We start from the raw sequence: 27323 nt of genomic DNA on the forward strand, positions 1-27323 counted from the left end.
GCAGAAGCCCCACATCTCAGGCTTAAGGGTCACTTTCCTCATCACCCTCTTTAGAGCTCCCTTGTGATCACCCAAAGAATTTTATGCTAAAATTAGTTCCACAGGTTAAATTTCAAGCCCATTTCTCTGCTGTCCTTTTACTCTGGGCCTTTCTTTCATATTTCATAATTTGTTGTTGTTGTTGTTGCTGGGGCTTTCACCACTCAGAGCTGACTTTCCAGAGAAAGACAGAGAGGGACAGAAGATTCCTATCTAGTACAGTGGAGGCCAGGTTGGAACCTAGGGTGTATACATGACAAAGCTAGCTGAGCTATCATGCTGGTCTCTATCTCATAGTTTTTAATAAATTATCTTTTTTTTTTTTTACATTATCCTATTGGGTTGTTGGAAAAGTCATGACTCATATATGCATAAACAGAAAAATCCATCATGATATTTCTAACAACCCAATAGTATTTCTAGTTTTTAAAACCAGAGCACGGCTCAGCTCTGGCTTATGGTGTACCTAGGGATTGAACCTAGGACTTTGGAGCTTCAGGCATAAATGTCTTCTTGTATAATCATTATGCTATTTCCCCCACTCCAAAGTGCTAATTTTATGTTGCTAATTATTCCACGGGAGCTTGTGTGGCTTCTTTCATTAAGACTGCAGGAGCGGTCTTTGCTGTAAGAGTTCCAGATCTCCTCCTAAGAAAGTGTTTGTGTGTTAGCAGTGGCTTGGGTCCTGGCTTTGTTTTATGTGAATTCTTGTCTTTGTGCTTCTGTGCTGTGCAGAGTATCCGTGAGATGGCCAGGCCTGGAAAGGCTTGGAAAGGTACAGGAAAAGGTTGACTTTACTTTTCCTGGAAAACTTCTGCCCTCCACTCAAATCCCTGGACAGGACTCGAGTTTCTCCATACTTCCTCAGGCCAAGGGCCAAGAGTCTGAATTCACTTTCAATCCTGTTGCTACTCCCTGAGGGTTTGCGCTTCCTGGTGTACTTCTTCCTGCCCTCGCGACACCGTGACTTGGGGTAGCACAGTCACATATCCGAGTCTGTCAAGGATGCTGAGGTCTCCAGTGCAGGAGGCACATTTTCTTTTCCTCCCTCTCTCAGTGCCAGCTGAGGACACACAGCCTTTCTGCACATTCCTCCCTCACATTCTTATCTTAACAAAAACCTGAGCACTCAGCAGAGCCCTGCTCTGCACTTGGCATTTCTGATATGTTAATACCACGTAATCCTCTCAACAAGGGGATTTGCAACAGATTTCAGTGGGCTGGCAGGGCAGCTACCTAGGGGCCTGCATTAACAAGGTGAAAAGATTGGTTAAACACGCCCCGGGCTTGGTCACTGGGACACCCCCCTACCCATCCCTGTAGGAACCCCATGAGTAAACAGTTTTCAGAGAGCAAGTCCACATTCCTGGTGCAGGGTGTGCCATTAGCTGCCAGACATGCGCTATTATTTCTCTATCTCTGCCAGTCTTCAATAGGGACCCAGGAAGGTGTGGGGGTTGAAAAAAAAATCCTTCAAAATCAAACTGACAAACAAACAAGGACCTGGTGTTTCTGAATGTTTTCTGGAAGCTTGATTCCACTTCTGCCAGAGGCAAGTTAGTTTGTGGATCTGTTTCCATGTGAAAGGAATCCAGTTCTCTGGCTGGGCTCAGTGCTGGTGGGAAGACCCTCTGAAACTGTACCAGGTAGTGAGTCTGCATTCAACCCCCTACCCAGGCATGCATCCTTTGCAGAAGAAATAAAGACTTGGAGAGAATAGCCACTTTCCCAAGGACCAGCAGCTGATGGGCATCCAAGGGGATTCTTTGAGGACATTTGTCCTTTCTGTGACAGAGAGTCATCCACTTGGGGTTCTACTTCATTCCTCAGTCTCCATGCTTGGGCAGGCTGCCAGGTGATTGCTTTTCTGCAAAACCAGCCTCAGGGGCCTGCAACCCACTGGCTGACATTCTTCCAGAAAGGATTTGGCATGCACATGACCCCAACATTCAGACCTTTCCAGAGTCTGTCCTAAACCCAGGGAGCAGCATGGACTTGCAGACAGACCTCCACCTGAGAATGGCTGGACCCTGCAGACTCTGCAGGGGTGAGGGGGGTACAGGGGTGGAGGAGAGAACCATATGCCTGCACTCAGCCTATGGTTGACAGGGAAGGAAGATGGACATTGGTTCTCAGGGTCTTTGATGGGGGTACCCAAAATGTGGAGGTTCAAGCTTTCTGGGATGAAAGAACATTAGAACAGAGTTGGTTCCCCTCAGAACCCACAGCCAGGAGATGCATCTTGGGCCTGCAGTCCCCTTAGCTTGACAGCCAGTAGAACAAATCTCTTCTCTGACCTGTCTCCCACTAACAAAGACCCAGGGTTACAGTGGAGCCTGGACCACCCAGGACCATCTCCCCTCCCAAGTTCCTTTACTTAGTCACTCCCAGAGTCCCATGTGAAATCCCATTCCTGGGGATCAGGACCAGGACATTGCTGGGGGTCATTATTCCAGAGCAGGAGCCCCAGACAGGCTCTTCAGAGGGAAGTTCAGGTGCAGGATGTTGCCCAGTGTTGTTGTGCGCGGGCCGCGGAGAAGAGAGAGAGGAGGGGTCCGGATTTCCCAGCAGCCCAGGAGTCTACAAATGCCAGTCTCCCACTTTGCTGGTGAAGGGCTCCAGATCAGGAATCCCAGAGTCCAGTCCTTTCTCAATGCCCTGGCCCACTGCATCCTGGCAGTGGAGGAACCCAGATTTACCCTCCATTCATTGTGAGGTCAACCAGGCTTCTGGGGGATGTTCAAGTCCATTTAGAAAAACCAGCCCCTTGGAGATATTAAATGTAACACTGATGCATGCAAAGCCCCTAAGCACAGACTGCTTTCTATCTCAGCTGGGAAAGGCTCATCTATGCACGCAAAGTACCACGGGTGGAGGAGGAAGGCGGCCAGCTGAGTGGGATCCTGACTATATCATGTGCCACATGGCAGGGGAGCTGTACTCTCTCTGGCCAGCTGGTGGTGGCTCGGAAGCCAGAGGGCAAAGGAGGGCAGAGGCAGGGAGGCCAGAATGACCGCAGGTCCCTGAGCGCTTTCCCATTTCCTAGATCCTTTGCCATCACCAATGGGGGTGGGAGCAGCTGAAGTCATTAGCAAGTCCAGCTGAGGAGGGTGTGCTCCAAAACATGTGGCTGGAAGTGATCTTGAGGCCTTGGGACTCCAGTCACCGATGCAAAGCAGATGGGAGAGTCTGGGAGCATCACTCCATAGGGAAGGAGAGCAGCCCCTGCTGTCCTCAGCTCCCCTGAAGATGGACAGGAGGGTGGCAGCCAGCAGCTGTCTCCAAGTCATGTGTGGGGGGTGGGGGAGAAGCATTTGCCCACCAAGGGTCATAGACGATATCCTGACCACAGGGCATGAAACTGCGATGCAGGTGCCCAACTGTGGTGGATGGGGCAATTACTGAGCCCTTGTCCTATGTCCTTCTCCTGGAGGAGGGTCCACCAAAGACACTGTGGATCTACGCTGCCTTGTGGTATCCATAATCCCATGACCACAGAACACATCTGTAGGGCCACACTGAGCCCACCTCACCTGCCCCACCACAAGGCTCACTCTCCAGCTTGAAGTCTCCCAGAATCCAGAACATCCAGCAGAGAGGCATTTGGTGTGATTGTCAGAATCATGAAAACAAGAAACCACACTTCTGTCCTTGCCTGAAAGAAGAAGAGAGAAGGGGAGACTAGGAAGAATCTTCAGAAATGGCCCACCAGAATGGTAAGTCATTCTGTCTCTGTCTCTAACTTGGTGGGTCACAGTCACTGACCACACTCCAAGGCTTGGTTTTGCTAGGTTTTTCAATTCTTTGACAGTCTAGCTAAGAAAAGTGGTCACTTTTTAACCTATTCAGTTGAGGGATGATTATGTGTCTTTATTTTAAAAAAATGCCTTTTAAAATTTATTTATTAGGGCCAGGGAGATAGCATAGTGGTTATGCAGTATACTTAAAAAATTTTTTTAATATTTTATTTATTTATTCCCTTTTGTTGAACTTGTTGTTTTGTTGTTGTTATTGTTGTTGTTGTTACTGATGTTGTTGTTGGACAAGACAGACAGAAATGGAGAGAGGAGGGCAAGACATGAGGGGGAAAGATAGACACCTACAGACCTGCTTCATCGCCTACAGAATCCCAGTGTACAGATGAGCTTCACATTCCATGACCCTGAGTGTATTCCTGAGGGATGTCTGTGCCAGGATGGTCCCTCCCAAGATGAGAAAGTATAGAAAAACCCTATAGTAAGGGATGCAGAGGTCACATAGGCTCCTAAAATGAATATGGGCCCCAGATAAGATCAAATAGATGGGGTTTACAGTAAATAATATTTATACCCCTTTCCCATATTTGGGAGCTATTCTCTTCCCTGATCCAGCTTTCTGGTCCTTTTTCTAGCCATGATATCATCTCCCCAGACAATAACTTGGATCCACCTGCATATCAGATTTCAGGCTCAGGGGGAAAAAGACAAAACTAGTATAGTCATGGGCTCTTTGGAATATAACTAAAATAGGCCTACTAGCTATCTACAAAATGGAGACACCCCCCCCCCCCCAACTCTTCATCTGTACTACTCCAGCCTTTAGGTTCATGATTAGTCAACAATTTGTTTGGCTTTATATGTTAACTCTCTTTTTCAGCCACCAGGTTCCAGATGCTAACATCCCTGGACAGACAACCCCACCAATGTGTCCTGGAGCCCCACTTCCCCAGAGCCCTTCCCCACTAGGGAAAGAGAGGCAGGCTGGGAGCATGGATCAACCTGTCAACACCCATGTTCAGCAGGGAAGCAATTACAGAAGCCAGATTATCTTCAACCTTCTGCATCCCACAATGACCTTGGGTCCATACTCCCAGAGGGATAAAGAATAGGAAAGCTATCGGGGATGGGATGGGATACGGAGTTCTGGTGGTGGGAATTGTGTAAAGCTGTACTCCTCTTAGCCTATGGTTTCTGTCAGTGTTTCCTTTTTATAAATAAAAATTAAAAAAAAAGCCCTGTAGTCATTGGGGGTAAAGTTTTACTTTAAGTGACGAAGTTTTCCTCTTAAACAGTGGTGATTGTCACCAAATTAATCTTCATCTCAAGGACAGAATACAAATCATACACACATATTTTTTTCTTTTTTTTTATTTGCCTTCAAGGTTATCGCTGGGGTTCAGTGCCTGCACTAGAAATCCACTGCTCCTGGAAGCCATTTTTATTGCCCTTGTTGGTCTTGTTATTGTTGTTATTGTTGTTGGATACGACAGAGAGAAATCAAGAGAGGAAGGGAAGACAAGAGAAGGAAAGACAGACACCTGCAGACCTGCTTCACTGCCTGTGAAGCAAAGCCCCCCTGCAGGTGGGGAGCTGGGGGCTTAAGCCAGGATCCTTATGCTGGTCCTTGTGCTTTGCACCACATTCACTCAACCTGCTGTGCTAGCGCCCGGTCCCCTCAAATACATGCCTGATACATGTGACACTGGGCTTTTAACTTGGGAGCTACCCTAACCAAAAGCCCAAATCTACCCGCTGCTCTTAGCACATAGCCCTAGGAGATCCAGGCTCCCCACTCTAGATGCAAAGCTGAACACCTCTGAATCTTCATCACAGTTTTCACTCCTTATTGTTCTCTGAGCAGATTAGTCAGTTTATGTATAGTTACTGAGAAAGCAAACCTAATAGTTTGCTGCAAATGAAAAACCAGCATCAACTGACGGCATGGAAGGTGATTAAAAATCAGCATCAATGGACTAAGGAGAAAGTGGCCATGACATAGGAACAATGGGGACAAGATGGTGTGTTCAGGCCCAGCGGAACCTGGATCCAAATGGAGTTGTTACTTAAGACTTCCAAGTACTTGAGGGGGGGAAAAAAAAATAACACTGAAGTTATACAGACTCATTAAGAAGATAATGTGTTATATTCATGTTAAGAAGTCTGCATCCTGATAACCAGAGAAAGAGATAGCAAGAAACCTGTAGACCAGACTCCCAGACTCCCTGATGAGCATACAGGCAAATTCCTTTAAAAATTGAGCAATGGGGCCAGATGTTGGCACACCCAGTAGTGCACACATGTTACAATGTGTAAGGACCAGAGTTCAAGCCCCCAGTCCCTACCTGAAGAAAGAAAACTTCACAAGTAGTGAAGAAGTGCTGCAAGTTTCTCTCTCTTCCTCTCTATTACTCCCTCCCCTCTTAGTTTCTGTCTCTATCCAGAAGTAAAATAAAATTAAAACACATAAATACACACACACACACACACACACACACACACACAGTGGCCTGGGAGGTGGAGTGCATAAAGCACTGAACTCTGAAGTACCAAGTCCCAAGTTTGATCCCCAGTGTCACATGTACCAGAGTGATATTATGATTGTTTATCTTTCTCCTCCTCCACCCCCTACTATTTCTACTATTTTTCCTTTCTTTCTCATTAGTAAGTAAAATCTTTGCAAGATAAACTTTAAAATGAGCAAAATAACGTGGGGTAAAAATAACAAAAAACAAGAAACAACTCTTCATGACCATAGGATGGACAAATAGTTTAATAGTTCCTGGAGCAGGCACAAAAATCATGAACCATCAGGGAAAAAAAGGGGGGGGGGCAAAAACTGAACATCAAAACCTTCTGTTCTTCAGAAGACATGATTAAGAACACAAAAAAGCATGCCACAGATGGAGAAAATATTCACAAAGCACTTATCTCATAAGGGAGTTGAATTCAGCTACAGAATATATATATTTAAATGGTTTTTGAAATTCAGCTACAGAAGCTACCTCACCTAGTAGAACACATACCCTGCTATACGTGGGGCCCTGGTTTGAACAATGACACTGAGAGAACTCCATGGATGGTAAAGTAGTAGTGTTGTGGTCTCTCCTCACTGTTCTAAGTATACAGAATAAGGAAAACAAACAAACAAACAAAAAAGCCTGGGCCAGGGAAGCCACTTGATAATATCTTGCATGTATGAAACCCTCACTTCATTCCTCAATATTATATTTAAAAAAAGCTTTGAAACTTAATTATGAAAATATGCCAATTAAGAAATGATTAAATAGGCCAGGTAATAGCTCACTCTGTAACACATATTTGCATCCCCATAACACATTAGACCACTATGGACAACACCACGGGAAACTCCATAGATGGTGGGTCAGTGCTGTGGTGTCTCTCTTTTCCTCTCTCTCTCTCTCTCTCCCCTCCCCATCTGAAATACAAAGAATGAAAAAAAAAAGTGGCTCAGGAACAGTGGAATCACACATGTGTGAGGTCCTAGTACCTCCCTATCAAAGTGAAAGATTTAAGTAGATACTTCACTGCAGATTGAAAATAACTTCAAAAATCACTAGTCACTGGGAAAATGAGAGCCATAATATGTACGACACACCTATTAGAATGGCTACAATTCCTGAAAACTACTAACAATTCCACATGCTGGCAAGAATGTGGGTACATGCAAAGTAGGTGAGGTCTGCAGAATGAGGGGGTCTCAGAGAGGCAGGCACCTCCCCACATTCAGCTCCCGAGGACCCTGACACTGGATCTCAGACATGGACAGCTGGTGCACAGAGGATCCCCATTGGGAAAGAGTGGACAGCTCAAGTACCCACATATACCTGTGGAAACACTGTCTCCACAGATAGATAGGCCCCCAAAAGAAATGAAAACACATGTCCAAATGGACCTGGGGCTTGATATTCAGAGCAACCCCAAACAAGAAACCACACAAATGTCTGTCAGCAGGTGAGCACAGAAGCAGGCTGCTCTTTATACAAACCATGGTAACAAGGACTTTCTCCTTGTGGAGAAAGGGCTTCTCATCAGGCCAGAGAGAGAAGCCAGACACTGAACCTCCTGGATGACCCTATAGACATCAAATTCCAGAAACAACAGATCCAGTCCATCAGACAGAAAGCCAGTAAGGTGGTCGCCAGGCTGGGTGATGAAGTGGTTGGGCTTCATTGTGTTTGGGGTTACTTACATGTATAAATTTGTGCAGACTTATCAGCATGGGCCATTCAAATGATTCAAAGTGTACAGCATGATGAAAACACCAAAAGCAGCATTTAATAGGGCACAGGGATAAGTCAAAGGGCTTGGGTACAGACAGACACCACTGGGACATTTGAAAGGGAACAGATACACAATCATGCTGTACCTCCAGGGTCCTCCACCAGCATGCTCGTCTCTGTGGGGGTGCTGTTTCTCTTGAGAGCCAAGGGGGTCCCCCTCATGCTTATGTGAACAACAGTTCAAGGCAACTATCTGTTGAGGGAGGAGTCCTCTTCTGTAAAGAACGATAGCTATGAGGCACAGAAGGAAGGAGTCTCCAGGTTGGGAGCCACCATGTGTTGTCCCAAGTCCCTAAAGGCTATCTTGGTCATGTACCCACTCAAAGCTACCAGATCTTGGGGATAAGCCAGGAGGGGTTTCCACGGTTGGGATAGACCAACTGCTGTCTCCCAAGGCCAGTCTAGTCTGGGATTTGATTAAAATACTCGAGCCAGGGGGTCGGGCGATAGCGCAGCAGGTTAAGCACACGTGGCGTGAAGTGCAAGGTCCGGCATAAGGATCCCGGTTCAAGCCCCTGGCTCCCCAACTGCAGGGGGTTCGCTTCACAGGCGGTGAAGCAGGTCTACAGGTGTCTGTCTTTCTCTCCTCCTCTGTCTTCCCCTTCTCTCTCCATTTCTCTCTGTCCTATCCAACAACGACATCAATAACAACAACAATAATAACTACAACAACAATAAAAAAACAAGGGCAACAAGAAGGAAAAAAAATTAGTCTCCAGGAGCAGTGGATTCGTAGTGTAGACACTGAGCCCCAGCAATAATCCTGGAGGCAAAAAAAAAAAAAAAAAAAACTGGAACCAAAGAGGGGAGGAGTGGGAGGTGGTTGGAACTGATAGGATAAAACTGCTGGAAAATGCGCTGATCTTTATACTATTTGTTATACTTCTGTGTCAATCTGTGCCATTGCTGTGAATTTTAATGAATTCTTATGGTGGGTAGTGTAAGAAAGAGGAGGCATATTTTGACAATTAAGCCTCAATTATGAAGCATAAACCTGACCCATGCAAGGTCTGAGCATGTTCATATGTCCGCAGTTACATCAGAGCCCTGTAATTTGGTCTGTAGACAGTTTTGCCAATCAGGGATTGGAACTGTAGGTCTGCGAGTGACACCCACAATGATTGATTATTCTGAGGTCACTGGAATAGAATATAGATATGCTTCAGTATTTATGGAATTTCACCCCCTCACTTGAATGCAGGCCCACAGCCAGATAGGAACATGTGAGCCAACAAAACCATTCAGTCAGATCAGAGGGAAGTCCAGCCAGAGTAGAATTCTGCCCCAGGCCAGGGCTGTTTTTACTTGCTCTGCCATTCTGCATGTGAAGTACACCAGACAGTTGATAACTTTAACCTTTTCAGCTAGCAATGAGCCTTTGACAGCACCAGGTTAACCTCCCAATTCCTGCATTGCTTTGGACACATCTTGCCTGCTATGAGCTGACCTTTCCCTTTAATCTGTACAAAAGGGGGAAGGTCTGGGTAGCTTTGACAGGGACAAGGTCTGTGAAGGAGGATACTTGGCACACAACAGGGACAGCTCGTCCTGCACGTATGATGGGGAGCCTACGAGCCTCAGAGCTGAGACTGGGGCCAAGGTCTCAGAAAGAGCCAGCACAATTCACATGGCTATGAGGAGACTGAGATTCTAATTCTTGGATAAGCTGGCCTCTCTCCACCATCCCACTGGACACCTTCCTCCGGGTCTCACTCCCTCTCTTGCCAGCAGTTGGCACTTCTGCTGCCAGGCGTCATCTCCATCGAGAAAGACACCTGGGGAGCTCAACTCTTCCCTGAAGGGTAGTTTCTCTCCCATCCAATTCAGGGTTTAGTTGTGGTCAGCAGAGTAGGTGCCCAGCCCCCACAGCTGAGCTTAATGAGTTTTCAGGGGACTTCCTCCAGCTGCCTGGGATTCTCCGGGAGGCCTCCTGCTTCCTTTCCCAGCTCTCCAGCTCATAACCCTCCCTGACAGCAATGACATCATCTCCTGGAATGAAAACAAAGCTGGGACATGGATGAACCTCTCAACTGTGACGAGCTGAAGGGGCTGGGGCCACCGCCCATAGTCCTGGAGAATGCAGATCTTTGTGAAAGAGGGAGGCTGCGCTGAGGCTCTCTTTGTAGACAGTCCTCTGCCCCACAGCAATCCAGCCCTATCAGAACTCTCTGGAAGCAGAGATACTGGAAAAATGCATGCCCCCCCCCCTTCAAGTGGACACATCCACTGGTAAGGACAAGCTCTGACAGAGTTTCCTGCACAGAGTACTTGCACCTGTGCAGGTTTGGAGGGCTTCTCAATGGTAGCACTAGTGGCAGGTCCAGGCCCCCGGTTGCTATGAGTGACCTGCCACCAACAGTTTGTTCAAAACAAACTCAAAACTCAGATCCTTTAGGCTGACTGGCACTTTTTTGCCAATCCTGGGTTGGCCTGCCACTCATTCCTTGAACACAGTGGGGCTCAAATGGAACCCCTCTGTACATATTTCTTGATTCCTGGAGGTGGTTTCCCAAATCCCACCACTTGAGATTTTCCCCATTAACAAAGAAAGGTCAAGGAACTGGGCTAAATCTTCTTTCCCTGCTTCCAGGAACAGAGAAGCCATGAGACTCACCACAGGGGCACACACATCTACCTCAACCTCTGGGCCTGCTGCTGACAGTGGCTACCCAGCAAGGGCAGTGTCTAGCCCTGTGTTCCCATCTCACCAGCTCCTGAAGACACCGAGCTGTGGTCCTGGAACCAGGGCCAGCATGTTTATTTGCAGGGGGTGAGGAGTCCCGTAAAGCTGTGATATTGGGTGGCTCTGAGCAACTGGCTTGAAAGGAAAAGCAGGGGAGGGGGAAATCCTGTTGTTCCCACAGTGCAAAGTCACTGCTGTCACCAACAGAGTAATGATCAATGTCCATACAGACCCTGAGCTACACTGTAGGCCAGCAGGCATTGGGCTGCAGAGTGGAGAGCAGGCTCCAGAGTGTGCAGATAGGCAGGGAAGCACTGGTCAAGTAAGAGCAGGGCCTCCCACGAGTGACCTAGAACCATAGCAGAACTGCCACCATCATCCCCCAGCTCCACAAGTCAGTCTTTGGAAGCCTCTCCTCAGTGTTCCTGTGTCCTCACTACCAGGGACTGGAAAAACAGCAACCCCACTGGACATTCCCATGTGTTGGAAAACTCTCATATGATTTTGGAGTGAGCAAAAGTTGAGAGGCCCTAAGCTGAGTCCTAACTGCAGATGTGGGTGTCCACAGGACAATTTCCCAGTTCACCAGTCTCCCCATCTTCAAACAGGTGGGCCTGAGTGAGGACTCCCAGTAATTCTGATGCATACTTACTTACTTACTTGAAGGACCATGTGAAGGTGAGGGGACAGAGGCCCTAAATGGTCTCTCCTGACCACACATAGGGTGGCCATCACTTGGGACAGAAGTGGGCCAGCTCTGATACCCACAGTTGCAGACTGGAGAGGTAAGCCATCAAGGCAGGGTCAGAAAGGAAATCTAAAGACAACCCCGGGAAGAGACCACTGGCCCAGAAAGAGTCTGCTATAGGGAGGCTGAGGACATGCCTTTCCTCTGGTCAGAGGTGCCATCTGGGTCAGGTTTTCTGGGGAAATCTCACCTTCTAAATGAAATACATTAGGGAGGTTGCAAACCAATAAAAGAAAAGAGGCAATGATGAAGTTCTAGAACTATGCAGGAGTGCAAACAGCCTGCTCCCTGGAGGAGGCCATGTGCTCACTGGGGGGTGGGGGTGAGAGGACTAGAGTGTGGCTCAGGATCTGTATGGACACTGATCATTACTCTGTTGGTGACAGCAATGACTTTGCACTGTGGGAACAATAGGATCTTCCCCCTCCCCTGCTTCTCCTTCCAAGCCAGAGCCACCCAATATCACAGCTTTACGGGACTCCTCACCCCCTGCAAATAAACATGCTGGCCCTGGTTCCAGGACCACAGATCAGTGTCTTCAGGGGCTGGTGAGATGGGAACACAGGGCTAGACACTGCCCTTGCTGGGCTCCAGTTGCCAAAAATATCAAGGGAGTTATGAGGGGGGCAAGTGACAGTTAATTCAGAGCAGGGGCCTGTACTGGAGGCTGTCTTCCACCCCATTGCCTCGCAGAACCCTAGCTAGTCAGGAAGAAACACTGCCAGATGCAAGGCCAGCTGGGGCTGTGAGCTTGGAGTGAGCACACGCACTCATTCATGCACTCACTCACTCACTCATACACTCACTCACTCACTCATACACCAGCACATCGCTTGCCTTCTGAGTATGTCTAGCCCTAAGGTGAACCCAATGACTGAGGTCATACCGTCACCTTGTCTCAGACCTTGGGAATATTAGTCATCAACCCCCAAAATCTGGGCTTGACTCTGGGACCCTCCCTGGCATAGCATCAAACCATTCACTGACCCAACTGAGCCAACATCAAGCTGGACTGTGTGGGCTGTGTAGCTTCAAGGACACACACTCTCACACCACACTAAATCTCTGGAGTCCCTGTTAAGACTGCAGGCATTTTAGTTATATTTTCAATGTCAAGGTCCCCTTCCCCACCAAGTGGATGTGTAGCAGAGTCAAACCACCTGCTCACCCAGCAAGATGCACAAGTGCCAGCTGAGGAGGCATGAATTCTGGCTCAGTAGCACCACAAGGGGGGTGGTCTCAAAACTGGCACCCTGGATCCCAGCTTTGTCCTTTAAACTGACCTCCCTGTGGGAAGATTCACTGGGTCAGACGCAGGGGTAGGGAGGGGGTGTGGGGGGTTGATTGGTGAGAGTCTCTATTTCCCCATCTGGGAACAGCAGGACTGAGGCTGAGAGGACCTGAAAGCCTTGTGCTTCTGTGCTGTCTGCCCTGGAGCAGCACCTGGGATGTTCTTAAGCCCTTAATTCACCTGCCTTCTCCTGTCACTCATTGCTGTGTGTGCAGGCCACAGCTACCCGGGAAGTCCCAGCACAGGGTGCTCAGGGAGAAGGACCCCAGAACTGACCTTCCCTAGGCAAACTCCATCGCTTTCCCTCCCTGCCCCCTCCAGATACCCCTGACAGTTAGGTACCATCCATGCTTCCAGGCTATGGGGAAGAAGCCCAGATGCAGATTCTGGGGGCCCGCTGAGCTGTCAGCTGTAGAGAGGACCTCCCCAAACGTATCACTCTCTCCTATGTGCACACACCCCTGGAAGTTCACATGATACCACTCAGAAGCCATAGTTGCCACTTTCACTCACAGCGGTTTCCTCATGAAAAACAGATTTGGACAACGGGAGAGACTTACTTTCCAACTCACCCAAATAAAGCACCCTCCCCCACAAGCTTCTAACAGCTGCCTCCTAGTCCCCATGAGCAAGGAGTGTACTCTACATTCTGCTCCTGGGTCAGGGTGGGGGTGTTGTGCCAGTCCTGCACAGGGTCTCTTAGAGACCCAAAACTGTTCCCATCTGCTCCCACACATCTGCATCCTGGCAGAGCTGTCCTGGGACTTGTTGCCAAAGGGAGGGGGAAATAAACTCTGAGATGGAGGGGTCCCACTCTGTTGGAGAAAAGTCACAGAGGTGTAGAGTTTTTCTCAAATGAACCCCTAGGGTCTGGGTGGCACATGGGATTTTTAAAAAAGTAAACAAGCCTTCAGATGCTTCCACACTGTGCTGCTCAAGTGACCTGGCTGTCAGATGCCCAAATAATAAATGCAGTGTCCCAGAGGAGCCACCTTGGAACTCCTAAGGTGAGAAATTGATTGCAGTGCATGAGCCATTCCCACCCTTGCAAGTACCCTGACTTACCCGGGTTATGACGCTCAGCTCTTCTTCTGGTGGCGTACTATAGGGGTGTGACCATCCTGGGAATCCTCTCACCCTCTGCCCTGAGCTGTGTGGCAGTGATGGCTGGGCTGCATATTCTATCTGCAGACTCAGCTGAGAAGTATCCAATTCCAGGCAACTCCCTCTCCTTGCTTCCTGGAGTGGGGAGCCAGCCTCCAGCCTCAGGGAGGGAGGGCCTGCTGAGATACCCCAAGTAAAGGTCTCACTGTCCCAATTTTTCCCCTCCCCTTCCCAAAGCAGAGCAGCATTGTTCACCCTGCAGCCTGGCCTCAGCAGCAGCCTGGCACCTGTGTTGGACGTCCTTCAGGAACTTAGAGCTCAGATCTGGCCTGGCAGGGGAAGGCACTGGTTGCTTCTAATTCATCACAAGCACTCAGTCACCCCTTCCAGTACCCAACCTGGCCTGGAGGATGAGGTAAATGGTACACCCACAGCCAGGCATGGAGCTGTTCCCTGGCTACAGAGGCAAGGGTCATAGCCTTGTACAATTTTTATTTATTTATTTATTTATTTTTTATTTATGAGAGAAAGAACCAGACATTCTGGTATATGTGCTGCTGAGGATTGAACTTGGAACCTCATGCTTGAGAGTCCAGTGCTTTAACCACTGCACCATCTCTCCCGGACCACAGCCTTGTATACTTTTGCGTTGCTACATTTCTTGCACTTACTACGATGTGCATGGGTCACTTTTATCATCAGAAAACAGACATCTACAAAATCAAAGAGGTACCAGGAGCTCCCTCCCTCCCTCTCCCCTCCTCTGGGGGATACGTTTCCACTTTTGGTTCTTCTTTCCCACCACTGACCCTTCCCCACTTGTAGCACTGCTCATTACCCATGCTCTTGGCCGGGGCCACTTGCCCATTGTCATATGTCCTCCTGACAGCTCACAGATGAGATGGCCAAGGCCTCCTGTGAGTAGGACTAGCTGTGCCGAGCAACAAGGGAGCTGTATCCCAAGACACCCCTCCTGTTCAGGCACATGTCCAGGGATCTGTTCCTATATTTTTACTCTTATTTCTGTCCTTCACTAGGTCTCAGTCAGCACCTGTGTGATATAATGACAGCCAGGTCACCAGTGAGCATTTCAGGAGTCCTTGCATGCCCAGGACACTGGGCACACAGGGTGCAGCTGGGGGTGCTGGGCATGAGTGTCAGTCAGAGATGCATCCCTTGACTGGAGTGCAGCAGCCTCCAGCACCCACCAGACCACTGAACTATCACTGGGGTGGGAGAGGTGCACCTCAGCAGCCTTCTACTCACCTGCCACCTCCACGACCAGCAGGAAGCCAGTCCCCAGTACCTAGAACCCAGTGAGGGACTCTGCCAACTGTCAGGAGGCAGGGTGGATCCCCTCACCAAAGTAGGATCAGCCCCCAGAAGATGTGTACATATCCTTCAGTTTGTCATATATCTTGTGGGTCACGGTGACCCCAGTCATTTGCAGAAGTGGCTGAGTCTAGCCCATGGATTGGGTTGTGGTGGTTAAAGTCTGATGGCCTTAGTTAAAACCTAGCAAGAAGGGCAAGTCAGCCAGCATATCATGGCACCCAATGCAAGGAGGGTTTAGACAGCAGCCAGCTAGAGAGGAAAGGCTTCCCAGACTCAGGTCAAACTGTGCCCCACAGTGCTGTGGATGCCAAATATATCACACCACATCATCCTCTGCTCAACTGGAGATGTCTTGCTTCCCTTGCCCTTGTGCTAGTCTCCATAGGCTCACAGTGCAAATGCCTACAGGGGAAAATCGAAGTTGGGTCTCCCTAAGGAATAAGAGGGTCAGGATGGATGAGTAGAAAAGCCTGTCAGTGGGGGCCAGGTGGTGGCGCACCTGGTTGAGTGCACATGTTGCCATGCACAAGGACCCTGGTTCGAGCCCCTGGCCTCCACCTGCAGGGGGAAAGCTTTGTGAGTGGTGAAGCAAGGTTGCAGGTGTCTTTCTGTCTCTTTCCCTCTCTGTCTCCCCCTTCCTCTTGACTTCTGGCTGTCTCTATCCAATAAATAAATAAAGATAATTAAAAAAAAAAAGCCTGTCAGTAGGAAGGACATTCAGGTCGGAGGCCTGAGGAACCAATGAGGACCACAGGGTGCTAGGAACACATCTATGTAGGCAGGCTCCCTCATTTTGTCTTCTCTATTGATCTTCAGTTGTGTTTTACATGTATCTTTACTTGAAATTGTTTTAGTATATTGTATATATTTTTACACAGGCTTAATGATGAGTTTTACTTTTAAGTGATTGCAGATGGGATGCAAAAATGTAATCACTGTGTATGCTGGTTGATTTTTGACCCTCAAACCCTTGGTGAGTTCTCCTAACAGTTCTGATCATTTCTGTTTAGAAGTTTTGTTTTGAATTTTCTAAAACACAAAGACATCACCTGCAAAAAACGACAGTTTTGTCTGTTTCCCTCCTGGCCTAAATTGGTGACTGAGAGGCATCCTTGTCACGGGCTGAGTCAGAGGGGAGTCTGCTGCTGGCTAAGCTGCTTTGGGGGAAGTCCTTGATAAAATTAAGGAAGTCTCCTTCTACTTCTCGGAAGCTAATGGGATTTTTTCCAACAGATGCTGAAATTTTTTTTAACTTTTTTTTTTTAATCTTTACTTGTTGGATAGATAAAGTCAGAAATTGAGAGGGAAGGGGGTAATAGAGAGGTAGAGAGACAGAGAGACACCTGCAGCACTGCTTCACCACTTGTGAAGCTTTCCCCCTGCAGGTGGGGACCAGGGGCTCGAACCTGGGTCCTTGAGCACTGTAACATGTGTGCTAAACCAGGTACGCCACCACCTGACCCCATCAGATGCTGAATTTTATTTAGAATCACTTCTACTTCTGTGGGGATGATCCTCTGATATTTTCTCTAACCTGTGAACGTGTCAAGTTACATGATACGGTTAAAGCAGGCTGCACATATGAGCTCTTCACGCAGTTAGGCTCAATGGAATTCCAGAAGGTTGTTACTGTCATTCCAGTATAGTTAGCAGGCTCACAGGGTTGCTGGATACAAATATAATCTGACACCTGAACCAGCTAGTCAGTCAGCAGTGGAGTATCTCTAATTGCTACATGTGCTAGGAACTTCCTAAATTTAAATTTGTAACAACACAGGATTTTCTTCCTGTATGGATCCTATTAGGTTTTCACCTCAAAACTAAGTTGGCCTTGCAAAATGACTCCAACATGTTCTGAAGTTTCTTGTTTGGTGGAACAGTTTTCATTTTGGCTATAGTCATCGCTCCTATTTTCCAGGCTCCTGATGGTCTCAGTCACAGCTAATCTGTGACTACATCTGTGCACAGAACTCCTAATTTTAATGATTTTGTTAAGAGTTGTCAAATGAGGTCGTGCTCTGGTGTTTCTCTCCGTGTCTCTGTCTGCATCTCTCTCAAAAATAAAATAAATAAGTAAAATAAAATAAAAATGAGGAGGGCAGCTAACATAATGATTGTAAAAAAAATTGTCAAATCACAGTTTGATAATTTAGAAAAGGTGAACTGATGAATATTCTGTGCTTGTGGCCAGGAAGGTGGCATAGCTGGCAGTACATCACTAAACTTAGAAGCATAGTCCCACGTTCAATTAATATGCCATAGAGACCTGATACTCTGGTTCTCTCAATAAATAACTAAAATCTTTTTAAAACAATAAAAAATTATTTTCTGATTTTGACCAGCTCTTGGTTGTTTCTGCAGCTGGTCCCTGAGAAGGTCCTATCCATTCCCCTTCTTCTTTTTTTTTTTTCCTTCTGATTAGCTGGGCCTTTTTTAAAATTGTAATTCTCCTATGTATTATTTTTTTTTTGAAGTTATACACTCTGCTTCCTATCTTTTGATGGGTAAGGAATTAGGGCTTAAAGACCAAAGTCCAAATTTATTAGTTTCTAACCATCTTTCCAAGTATGCTTTTCTTCCTAAGCTTATTCTGTTCTCTTTAAACTTCATGTGGGTCCTTCCTTTCACAGCCCACCAGACACTACTTCTTCCATCCAGTCCATTTCTAGACTGCTCATATATTCCTTGAATCTCTGCTCCTGTCCTGCCTGCATCCTGTCCATCTGGGATCACTTCCCCTGAGTTTGAAGTCTAGCCTAACTCTTCCTGGGGTGTAGCAGGTCTGCTGGCAGCAAACTTTTGTCCTTTGTGTGTTTTATTTATGAAAACAAAACACTGCAATTTTTAAATTGAAGAATGACAGAAAGAGGTGTGCAAATTATAGTGCCAATCACTTTCTCACAAAGTGACATAGAGATGAGAAAACAGGGACAGGACTGCTATTTGCCATGCCCCTTCCTCCTTGAGAGAGTCAGCATGTCCTTGCTCTCAACTGGTCAGGAGGTGGGGGAAGGGGCACGACGACTGCGGAGTGTCCTCTCCAGCATACTACATTACTAGTGAGCATTATGGCTGTTCAGTATCTACTTCCACGCACCCTAACATCACCATGCATTCAAACTGACACTGGTGTATGTGTGTGCTCACTTCAGTCTCAGTATCACTTTTTCCAAACTTTAGCCATTCTGGAGGCATCTCGGGATGAATTTGGGTTGATCAGCAAGGTTGAATGTGTTGCCCTTTTGGGAAAGGGAAGGGCGTGGAGGGACAGATCCATTAGCCACTAAATGCACAGCAGCATCAAGGGAGGAGCAGCCATGCCCTTTGTTCTTGACAATGACCAGGATGGCCTTTCCTGGCACAATATGGAAGGTACTATGGTACTGTGGAAGCTCAGGTACTATGGTGTTTCTCTGTTTGTCTACCTATCTTTATGAAAAAGTTGGCCCAGAAGCAGTGATATCTTGCATGTGCAAGTCTCTTACTCAGAAAAGAAAAAAAAAAAACAACAAAAAACATCAATCAAGAGCTTCCTTCTCATTTGTTAAAAGTTCTCATGATCAAAAGTCAGTGTTGAAGGGTATCAATGATTTTTCTGCTTTTAACTGCTGTCAACATGGTAAATCACACGAAGAGATGTTTTAAAGATTATATAAACCTTGCATTCCTGAGCCCAATCCCACTGGTCCATGACCTATCATTCCAGATTCAGAAATCCAGCTTATTCCTACTTTCTTTATTCTTTTTAAAAATTTTTTGAAATTTATTTATTTTCCCTTTTGTTGCCCTTGTTTTTTTTATTGTTGTTATAGTGATTGATGTTGTCATTGCTAGATAGGACAGAGAGAAATGGAGAGAGGAGGGTAAGACAGAGAGGGGGAAAGAAAGACAGACACCTGCAGACCTGCTTCACTGCTTGTGAAGCGACGCCCCTGCAGGTGGGGAGCCGGGGGCTCGAACCGGGATCCTTAAGCCGGTCCTTGCACTTTGCACCACGTGTGCTTAACCCGCTGTGCTACAGCCCGACTCCCTTATTCCTACTTTCTTAGGATACTTCAGGGAAGTCATTGGTCTACAACCAGCTTTCTTTTTTTCTCTTTTTCTTGCTGTCTGCCTTTCTACTTCTTTTAACATCCTAACGCTTTGGTGTTATCATTATGCTGCCTCGTAAAACAAAATGGGATATAAGTCCTTCTTGTTGTTGCTCTACGGAAGAATTGATAACAAATGACTGTTCTTTGTGAAACATTTGGAAACACTTAACACTGAAGCTACTGAGCCAGAACTTTTCCTTGTGACAAGATTCTAAATTGCAGATAAGATCTCATAAAAATAGGAACTCTGAAGAGTGACATCAACAAGATGGCAGTATGAGAGTTTCTAGCACTCGTTCCCTTCCAGAAACAAGCCTGACCAACTATTCGGGAATGCCATCTCCTCCCAAGATCTAAAGACTCCAGGTAAGAGATTATAGTATATACATACAGCACAGGTAAAAAGCAAATATATTTTAGATAAATATGGAATAGTCCCACATCACCCTGTCATCTTCCCCCATACCCAGAAAGTCCATCCAACCTGTCCTCATGTAGAAAGGAGGGCAAAACAGGTGTCCAACTTCAACACAGCTGCCGGGCTTCTCTGAGGACCTAAGCTTTCTTGTTACCTACTCGTATTAAAAATAACGTAACGTGCATCATTTGGGGCTTTCTACTCATTTTTTACTCATTAATTCTTACCTTAATCCCACCTGGTGAGGGGATATAACATGCATGATTTCACGGAACAGAAGGACAAACACTGTTAGAAAGTCCACAGTCTCACCCAAAGCTATCAATAGATTTAATGCAAGCTCTCTCAAAATTCCAATTGAGTTTTTCACAGGGAAGTAGAAAGCAATCCTAAACTTCTTATGGACCAAGGGCACACACCAAGTACCCTAATTAGCCAGAGCAATCCTGAGAAAAGAAATAGAATTGGAGGTATTACACTTCCTGATTTTAAACCATATTATTATAAAACCAAAGTCATCAAATAGCATGGTTCTGGTACAGACAAAGACACTATGATCCATAACAGATATCAAGAACCAAGAAACAAGCCCAAGCAAATAGAGTTAATTAGTACCTGATAGGGGAAGCAAGAATATTCAATGTAGAAAGAATAATCTCTTCGATATGTGATGCTGAGGAATCTGGATATTCACATGCTAAAGAATGAAACTGAATCTTTATCTTATCTATATCCTTACTAAAAATCAACTTGAAATGAATTAAAGACCTAAGTGTGAGACCTGAAGCTCTAAAAGTCCTTGGAGAAAATATAGGAAAGAAACTCCTTGACATTGGGTCTGGGCAATAATTCTATGGACATTAATACCAAAAGCACAAAGAACAAAAACAAACAGGTAGGACTATATTCAACTAAATAGCTTCTGCACAAAACAAAAATAAAACAACAACAAACCAACGAAGTAAAACAATGCATCTGTCCAACAAAATGAGAAAACAATTGCAAGCTACCTGACAAGGGTTTAATGTCCAAAATTAGTAAAGAACTCATACAACTCAAAGACAATAATCATCATATGAAAAAATAGACAAAGACCTAGAGTAGACATTTCCCCAAAGACATACAGATGGTCAGTAGGTACATTACAAGATGTCCAACATCAGAGATTATCAGGGGAATGCAATCAGAAACCACAATGAAGTAAATATAAATACCTGTCAAATGGATGTCATCTAAAAGTTAAGGAATAGCAAGTTGTGCAGAGGAGATAGCATAACGGTTATGTAAAAGAGATTCTCATGTCCGAGGCTCCAAGGTTCTAGGTTCAATTTTCTGTACCACTATAAGCCAGAGCTGAGTAGTGTTTTGGTAAAAAATAAGCAAACAAATAAAACAGGTGGTCTGAGAGGCAGTGTAGTTGATAAAACATTGGACTCTCAAGCGTGAGTTCCTGAGTTCAATCCCCAGCAGGACATGTACCAGGGTGATGCCTGGTTCTTTCTCTCTATCTGCTTATCATTCTTCATGAATAAATAAAATCTTAAAAAAATAAAATTTAAAACAAATAAAATAGTAATAATAAACAGTAAGCCAGCATTTGGAGAAAAGAACTCTTCTGCACTGTTGGGAATGTAAGATGGTACAGTAACTATAAAAACAGTGCAGCAGGGAGTTGGGCTGTAGCGCAGCGGGTTAAGCGCACGTGGCGCAAAGCACAAGGACCGGCATAAGGATCCTGGTTCGAACCCCGGCTCCCCACCTGCAGGGGAGTCGCTTCACAGGCGGTGAAGCAGGTCTGCAGGTGTCTATCTTTCTCTCCTCCTCTCTGTCTTCCCCTCCTCTCTTCATTTCTCTCTGTCCTATCCAACAACGATGACATCAATAATAACTACAACAATAAAACAACCAGGGCAACAAAAGGGAATAAAGAAAATAAATATTAAAAAAAAAAAAACAGTGCAGCACTTCTTCAAAAAATAAAAAGTAGAATCACCATAAAACCCTACAAATCTACTTCCGAATATTTAATTTAAAAAAACATTATTTTTCTCTACGTACAAGTAGAGACACATTTTGGCATGTCAATTTCTCAATTTAACTGTCCATTAAAAACACCTTTCTGGCAATCAGGTGGTAGTGCAGCGGGTTAAGTGCACGTGGCACAAAGCGCAAGGACCAGCATAAGGATCCCAGTTCGAGCCCCCGGCTCCCCACCTACAGGGGAGTCGCTTCACAAGCAGTGAAGCAGGTCTGCAGGTGTCTTCTCTCTCCTTCTGTCTTCCCCTCCTCTCTCCATTTCTCGCTGTCCTATCCAACGACAACATCAATAATAACAATAACTACAATAATAAAAAAAAGGGCAACAAAAGGGAATAAAAAAATTAAAAAATAAACATCTTTATAAGAGAGAGGCAGGCTGGGAGTATGGATCGACCTGTCAATGCCCATGTTCAGCGGGGAAGCAATTACAGAAGCCAGACCTTCCACCTTCTGCATCCCACAATGGCCTTGGTCCATACTCCCAGAGGGATAAAGAATAGGAAAGCTATCAGGGGCGGGGATGGGATACGGAGTTCTGGTGGTGGGACTGTGTGGAGTTGTATCCCTCTTATCCTATGGTTTAGTCAGTGTTTCCTTTTTATAAATAAAAATTAAAATTAAAAAAACATCTTTCCAGTTAGATCTCTTCTTAGACCATATTTAAAATACATCAAATAATGTAATTAGTAATAAATACAAGTATATTACTAAATAGATACTTAGTGTTTGTAAACACTTGGGATTTTCTACTTATAATCTTTAACTTAGCCCACTTGGTTGAAGGTTATGATGTGTGTAATTTCAGGCCTTTAATGTTTACTGAGAGAAAATTTATGGTCTGACATAAAGACAATACTGAAGATGTTCCACAGTCTTTGGGTAGCAATATGCACTCACAATTGCTAGGCATACAGCTACACACAGATTAGGTCAAATTCCTCAACTACACTAATCAAATACTCCACACTATACAGCTCTCTAGACTGTGGTTCTTAAACATCTGGATAGCTATTGGACTTGACATCTTAAACTGTACACTGTTTGGATCCTTCTTGTCCGGGACAATACAAATGGCTTTCCAGCAGCTTATCTTCTTTCCTGCCCATCCCCAACTTAAGAGTAATGCATTCCAATGTTTTATTGTCTTTGAGATTTTCAATGAGACCATTTTATTGAGAGCACTTGTATTTTTGAGTTATAACTAGCTTGTTAGCCATCTCCTTTGCTCTGAGCCTCCTCCTCAGTTCACAATCCTGGGCCTAAAAGGCAGAACTTACATGTCCTTTATAGGAGGCATTATCTGCAAGTAATACCTTAATTTTTGTTCGTTTCCTTTTAATGCCAGCAATTTATTTTTAGTAATTCAGATACATACCTAAAAGCTGCCCTATAAAGCCTATGATTCAATGATTACTCCTGTATATACTGTTGTACCCACTTTACTGCCAGTTCCAGAACATTTTTTATCCCTACAAAAAGACATCTCATATGTACCAGCAGTCATACCCCCTTTCTCCCTTCTTGATTTGTATTCTATGGAACTGCTTATGCTAGGTAATTCATAGAAATAGGATAATTTAACACGTAGACTTTTGTGTCTGGCTTCCCTCATTCATTATGATGTTTTTAAGTTTCATCTATTTTATAGTATGCTGCACAACTGTTTTCATGACTGAGCAATAGTCTAATATGTGTGGTGGACCAGTTTGTCTACTTATTGGCTGATGGGCACTTGGTGATTTAAACCTCCTAGATCCTGTGAACAAAGTAGCCATGAACTTCCATTTATAAGTTTGCGTGTAGATGTGTGGTTTCAATCCTCTTTGGTAAACACCTGAGAATAGCTCTGGTGGGCACATGGTCACCAGCAACCTTGAACAACAGTTTTATTACACACCCTATTCCAGGGTGCCTTTCTGATTCTGCCCTCTGTTTCTGACTTTTAGATGCTTGAATTGGTCCTCATCCTCCATCCTCCTAAGAGGGGGCTGGTCTTTCCTTTTGGCTGCTTTCAAAATGATCTTTGTATCTAATATTCAGCGAGTGTCCATACATGGATGTTTTTATTTCTATTTGAATCTGTTCTGCTTCCTGAATTCTGTAAACATCATCTTTCTCTATTCTCTATGCTTGCTCACTTCTAAGTTCCAGACTTTTCTCTTTTTTCCTTTTTTAAAAATTTATTTACTTGGGTTAGGGAGGGACCAGACCAGCATTCTGGCATGTGGTGCTGGGGACCAAACTCAGGATCTCATTCCAATGTTTCATCTGCTGTACCACATCCTGGGTTGCCCATATTTATAGGTGGTCTCCATGACTGGGGTCCCCAGCTACATGTCCTGGAGAGGGGTCAATCAGACCACTGTCTAATAGTTCCCAAGTCCTTCTCTCAGGTACCCCCCCCTTGGATGTGCTACCCCCACAAAGACAGAATCATTTTCTTGGCTTTTTCTTTTCTTTCTTCTTCTTTTTCCTTCTCCGTCATCCTCTTTTAAAGATTTTAGACAACAAAGGAGTTTCTTTTGCATACACCTTTGAGAACACTCTAGCTGTGACTTTTTTGAAGGACAAGCCATGTGTGAAAGAACCTACAGTTCTAGTGTGAAACCACACTCTCCAGAGGAAGCCCACATCTGGAGATGGGCACAGCTGTGCTCTGCCTCTGGGGGACTTGACATTCCCAGGCTGTTATCTGCAACTGTCACAAACAGCCACACCCCTTACTCATAGAGGATCCCAGGAACAAGGTAGTGACCACCACCATCCCACTGCTGGCTCTCTGCAAATGAACCCACTGCCAAGTGAACCATATCCTAATAGGAAATGACACGAAAGCTGCTGTGGTCATAAATACACTTTATTTCATTAGAAATGCATAATTACAGTGTTGAGGGCATTTCCCCCCTAGAAAAGTAGGTAAGCAGTATTTCCATCAAAATCATTAGCTGTCTTTGCAAATACCTATTTTCATTACACTGAACAGAGCTCACAGCAAAAGGCTTCGGCCACTCCACTTTGTGTTTTTTCAGTTTTCTTTTTTTTTTTTTTGTTTTTTGTTATAAACACCATAGCAAATTAAAAAAAGCTGTTTAAACAGAGAAAAATATTGTAGTTCTTGATTTTCTGTGTGTACTTGACACACAGCACGCTAAGTGCCTACCCATTCTTCCTAGACGCCCCCAGGATGACTCAAGAAGGGGGTGCCCTGGTGGAGGCGCGCTGTTTCTATCTTCTTTCAATTGACTGAGACTTGGGGCCCCGTGGACAAGGCTCTTGATGCATTTGAACAGAACCTGTGCCGTCACGCCTGTGTAAAGTCATGGGGACAGGCAGCATGGAACGGAGCAGCCACGGGGTCAGCGCTCATGGCAGCATCTCGGGTCCTGGCAGTCCTGGCAGTCAGCAGCCACACATTCACTGGATCTGGATGGCACCGTGTTCCAGCTGCATTTCAGGCTGCAGGGTGGGCTGTAGGGTCTCAGTTGTCTGCAAGAGGGGAGAGAGGAGGGCTTGCTATAGAAGTCCCCTCAGGGAGAGCCCAAGCCTGTGATGATGAGATGACAGCTTTTGTGCAGAAGAAAGGCCAAGGGCCCCTGGGGGAACCCCAACTTGAGAAATAACTTGACTGTGACCTGAGCTACTTGCAGCAGCTCTGATAAATGTGGAGGCACTGCCCGTCAGAGCTCCAACCCTGCCCCCTCCCAGCCTGTCCACCTCCACTCCTACCCTTGCTTTCAGTTCCCTCTTGGCTTCTTACAAAGCTGTATCAATGTCCATGAGAGTGTTTTAGAGGCAGTCACCTATTCCTTTTAGAGATGTACATTTTGATCAATGAATCAGCTATTCAAAGGCTTTTAAAAGCATAATCACAATTTTAAATTAAGCTAAAGGAAAGTACAACCTTACCGTAAGTCACAAATCATCCAGCCTGAGTGGTCAGTCATCCAAAGTGAACCCCACCTTGAGACTTGATGAAGGTTTCTTTTTAGACTCCCCTAAGCTTTCCCTCTGAGGTGACACCACAGAAAAAAATCAGAGCAGTGGTGGGGGCTGAATGAAGCTGGGGGTGTGAATGAAGACAAGTGATGGGAGAGGATGCCAAAGTGCCCACAAGCTACAACAGACAGCTTTCCCTCAGTTGTAGAATCTGTAAAATGACCACACGCTTAGGATCCGGTAAGATGGTGCACATGGTGGCTGACTCTAGAGACCAGAAATACCTTCAAGTCCACAGAGCAGCAGAGGAATAGACTGTCTCTCCTTTTCTGCATGGTGTTCTTATAAGAGCACAGGCCTTATGAGGACAAAGATGTAGGTGGGATAAGAGTTCCAGGCATGGAGGAAGGGCCAGTAGCAGCCCCTCCAGACCTACATGATGTGCTGCTGGCTGGAGATGTATGGCATGCGCATGTTCTGGAGACTGTACTTGCCAGCTGCCTTTCTGTCACTGCTTCCATGGAGGCGGCGGAGGTGGGGGGAGTAACTGGTTGGGAGGTGAAGCATGCAGGTAATGGGTGAATCCAAGTTCCTGGCAGCTGACAGCGTGCAGCAGTCGTGTGCACTGCCTCTTGGGACAGGCACCCTCATAAGATGTCACTCTCACAGAAACAGGAAGATGCACTAACTCCAGAATTACTCGTTCTAAATGTAGTCAGCCAGACAGAATCATCATGCGGCCCCCTAAAGGGATTCAAGTTTCTGCTTGTTCTCCGCTGGCATTGGAGGTCCTGGCATGGTCCCCAAACTCAGTGAACTCAAGAGAGAGAAAGACCATGTCCACCTCTTGACCAGGTACATTTACCACAGGCTTGCTACTTAGACTCTTCAAATCCTCAAGTAACAGTGTTGCTGACATCCTAGAAATTGTCCCAATGCGTGTGTCTCCCGTGCTCCAAGGTAAACACCAAACTCCCCAGAAGCAAGAGAATCTCAGGGAAGCATGGGCAACCACAGTCCATGAACCAAGCACAAATATCACAGCTGTCCTGAACACAGAGCTCAGAAACAAGGGTCCCATTAACTTGCTTTGACAGGTTTGTGGCTTTGGGAAAACTTTTACCCACTGCAGCAGAACCAAGTTTTTGTCTCTGAATTGACAGATAAACATCTACACAAGAAAAAACAGTCCCAGAACCCCTAAGATCAACACTTAGGTCACTTTCATGCTTTTAGATTATTTATAAAAAAAAAAAAAATACAATCCCCAATGAGTACCTTTGTCCAAATCATACATCTTTCAATGATAATTTACCTTCTTCTCAGGAGGTCAGAGTGGCAATCCCCAAGCTAAGTTCTCGGACTTGTAGAAGTGGGGAGCCTGGGGCCCGTCCATACTGGGCTGTCCACTTCCACAGGGGAGACCCACCTGAGCCCCAGCTGTGTGGTCAGTCACTGGTGCCAGCTGGACGTACTGGACCTGGATGTCGCTGCCCTGGAGGGGGGAACCATCCACCCCGGTGGCAGTAGGGTCTGAAGAGGCCACGGCAATAAGCTGGGCTCCCTGCAGCACCTG

General features: G+C 45.9%; 1 protein-coding gene across 1 annotated transcript in view; it reads right to left on the bottom strand.

Moving 5' to 3' along the window:
- Positions 1-24650: 24650 nt before the first annotated feature.
- Positions 24651-27323, bottom strand: part of BANP (BTG3 associated nuclear protein) — a 51214-nt gene continuing 48541 nt past the window's right edge. The window contains exons 9-10 of the mRNA XM_060185029.1: positions 27177-27320; positions 24651-25297 (exon numbers count right to left, since the gene is read on the bottom strand). Coding sequence (XP_060041012.1) covers positions 25226-25297; positions 27177-27320 — 216 coding nt within the window. The 3' untranslated portion in view covers positions 24651-25225. The remainder of the gene's footprint in view (positions 25298-27176; positions 27321-27323) is intronic.

The sequence above is a fragment of the Erinaceus europaeus genome, chromosome 2 (genome assembly GCF_950295315.1).
Source record: "Erinaceus europaeus chromosome 2, mEriEur2.1, whole genome shotgun sequence".
Classification (NCBI taxonomy): domain Eukaryota; kingdom Metazoa; phylum Chordata; class Mammalia; order Eulipotyphla; family Erinaceidae; genus Erinaceus; species Erinaceus europaeus.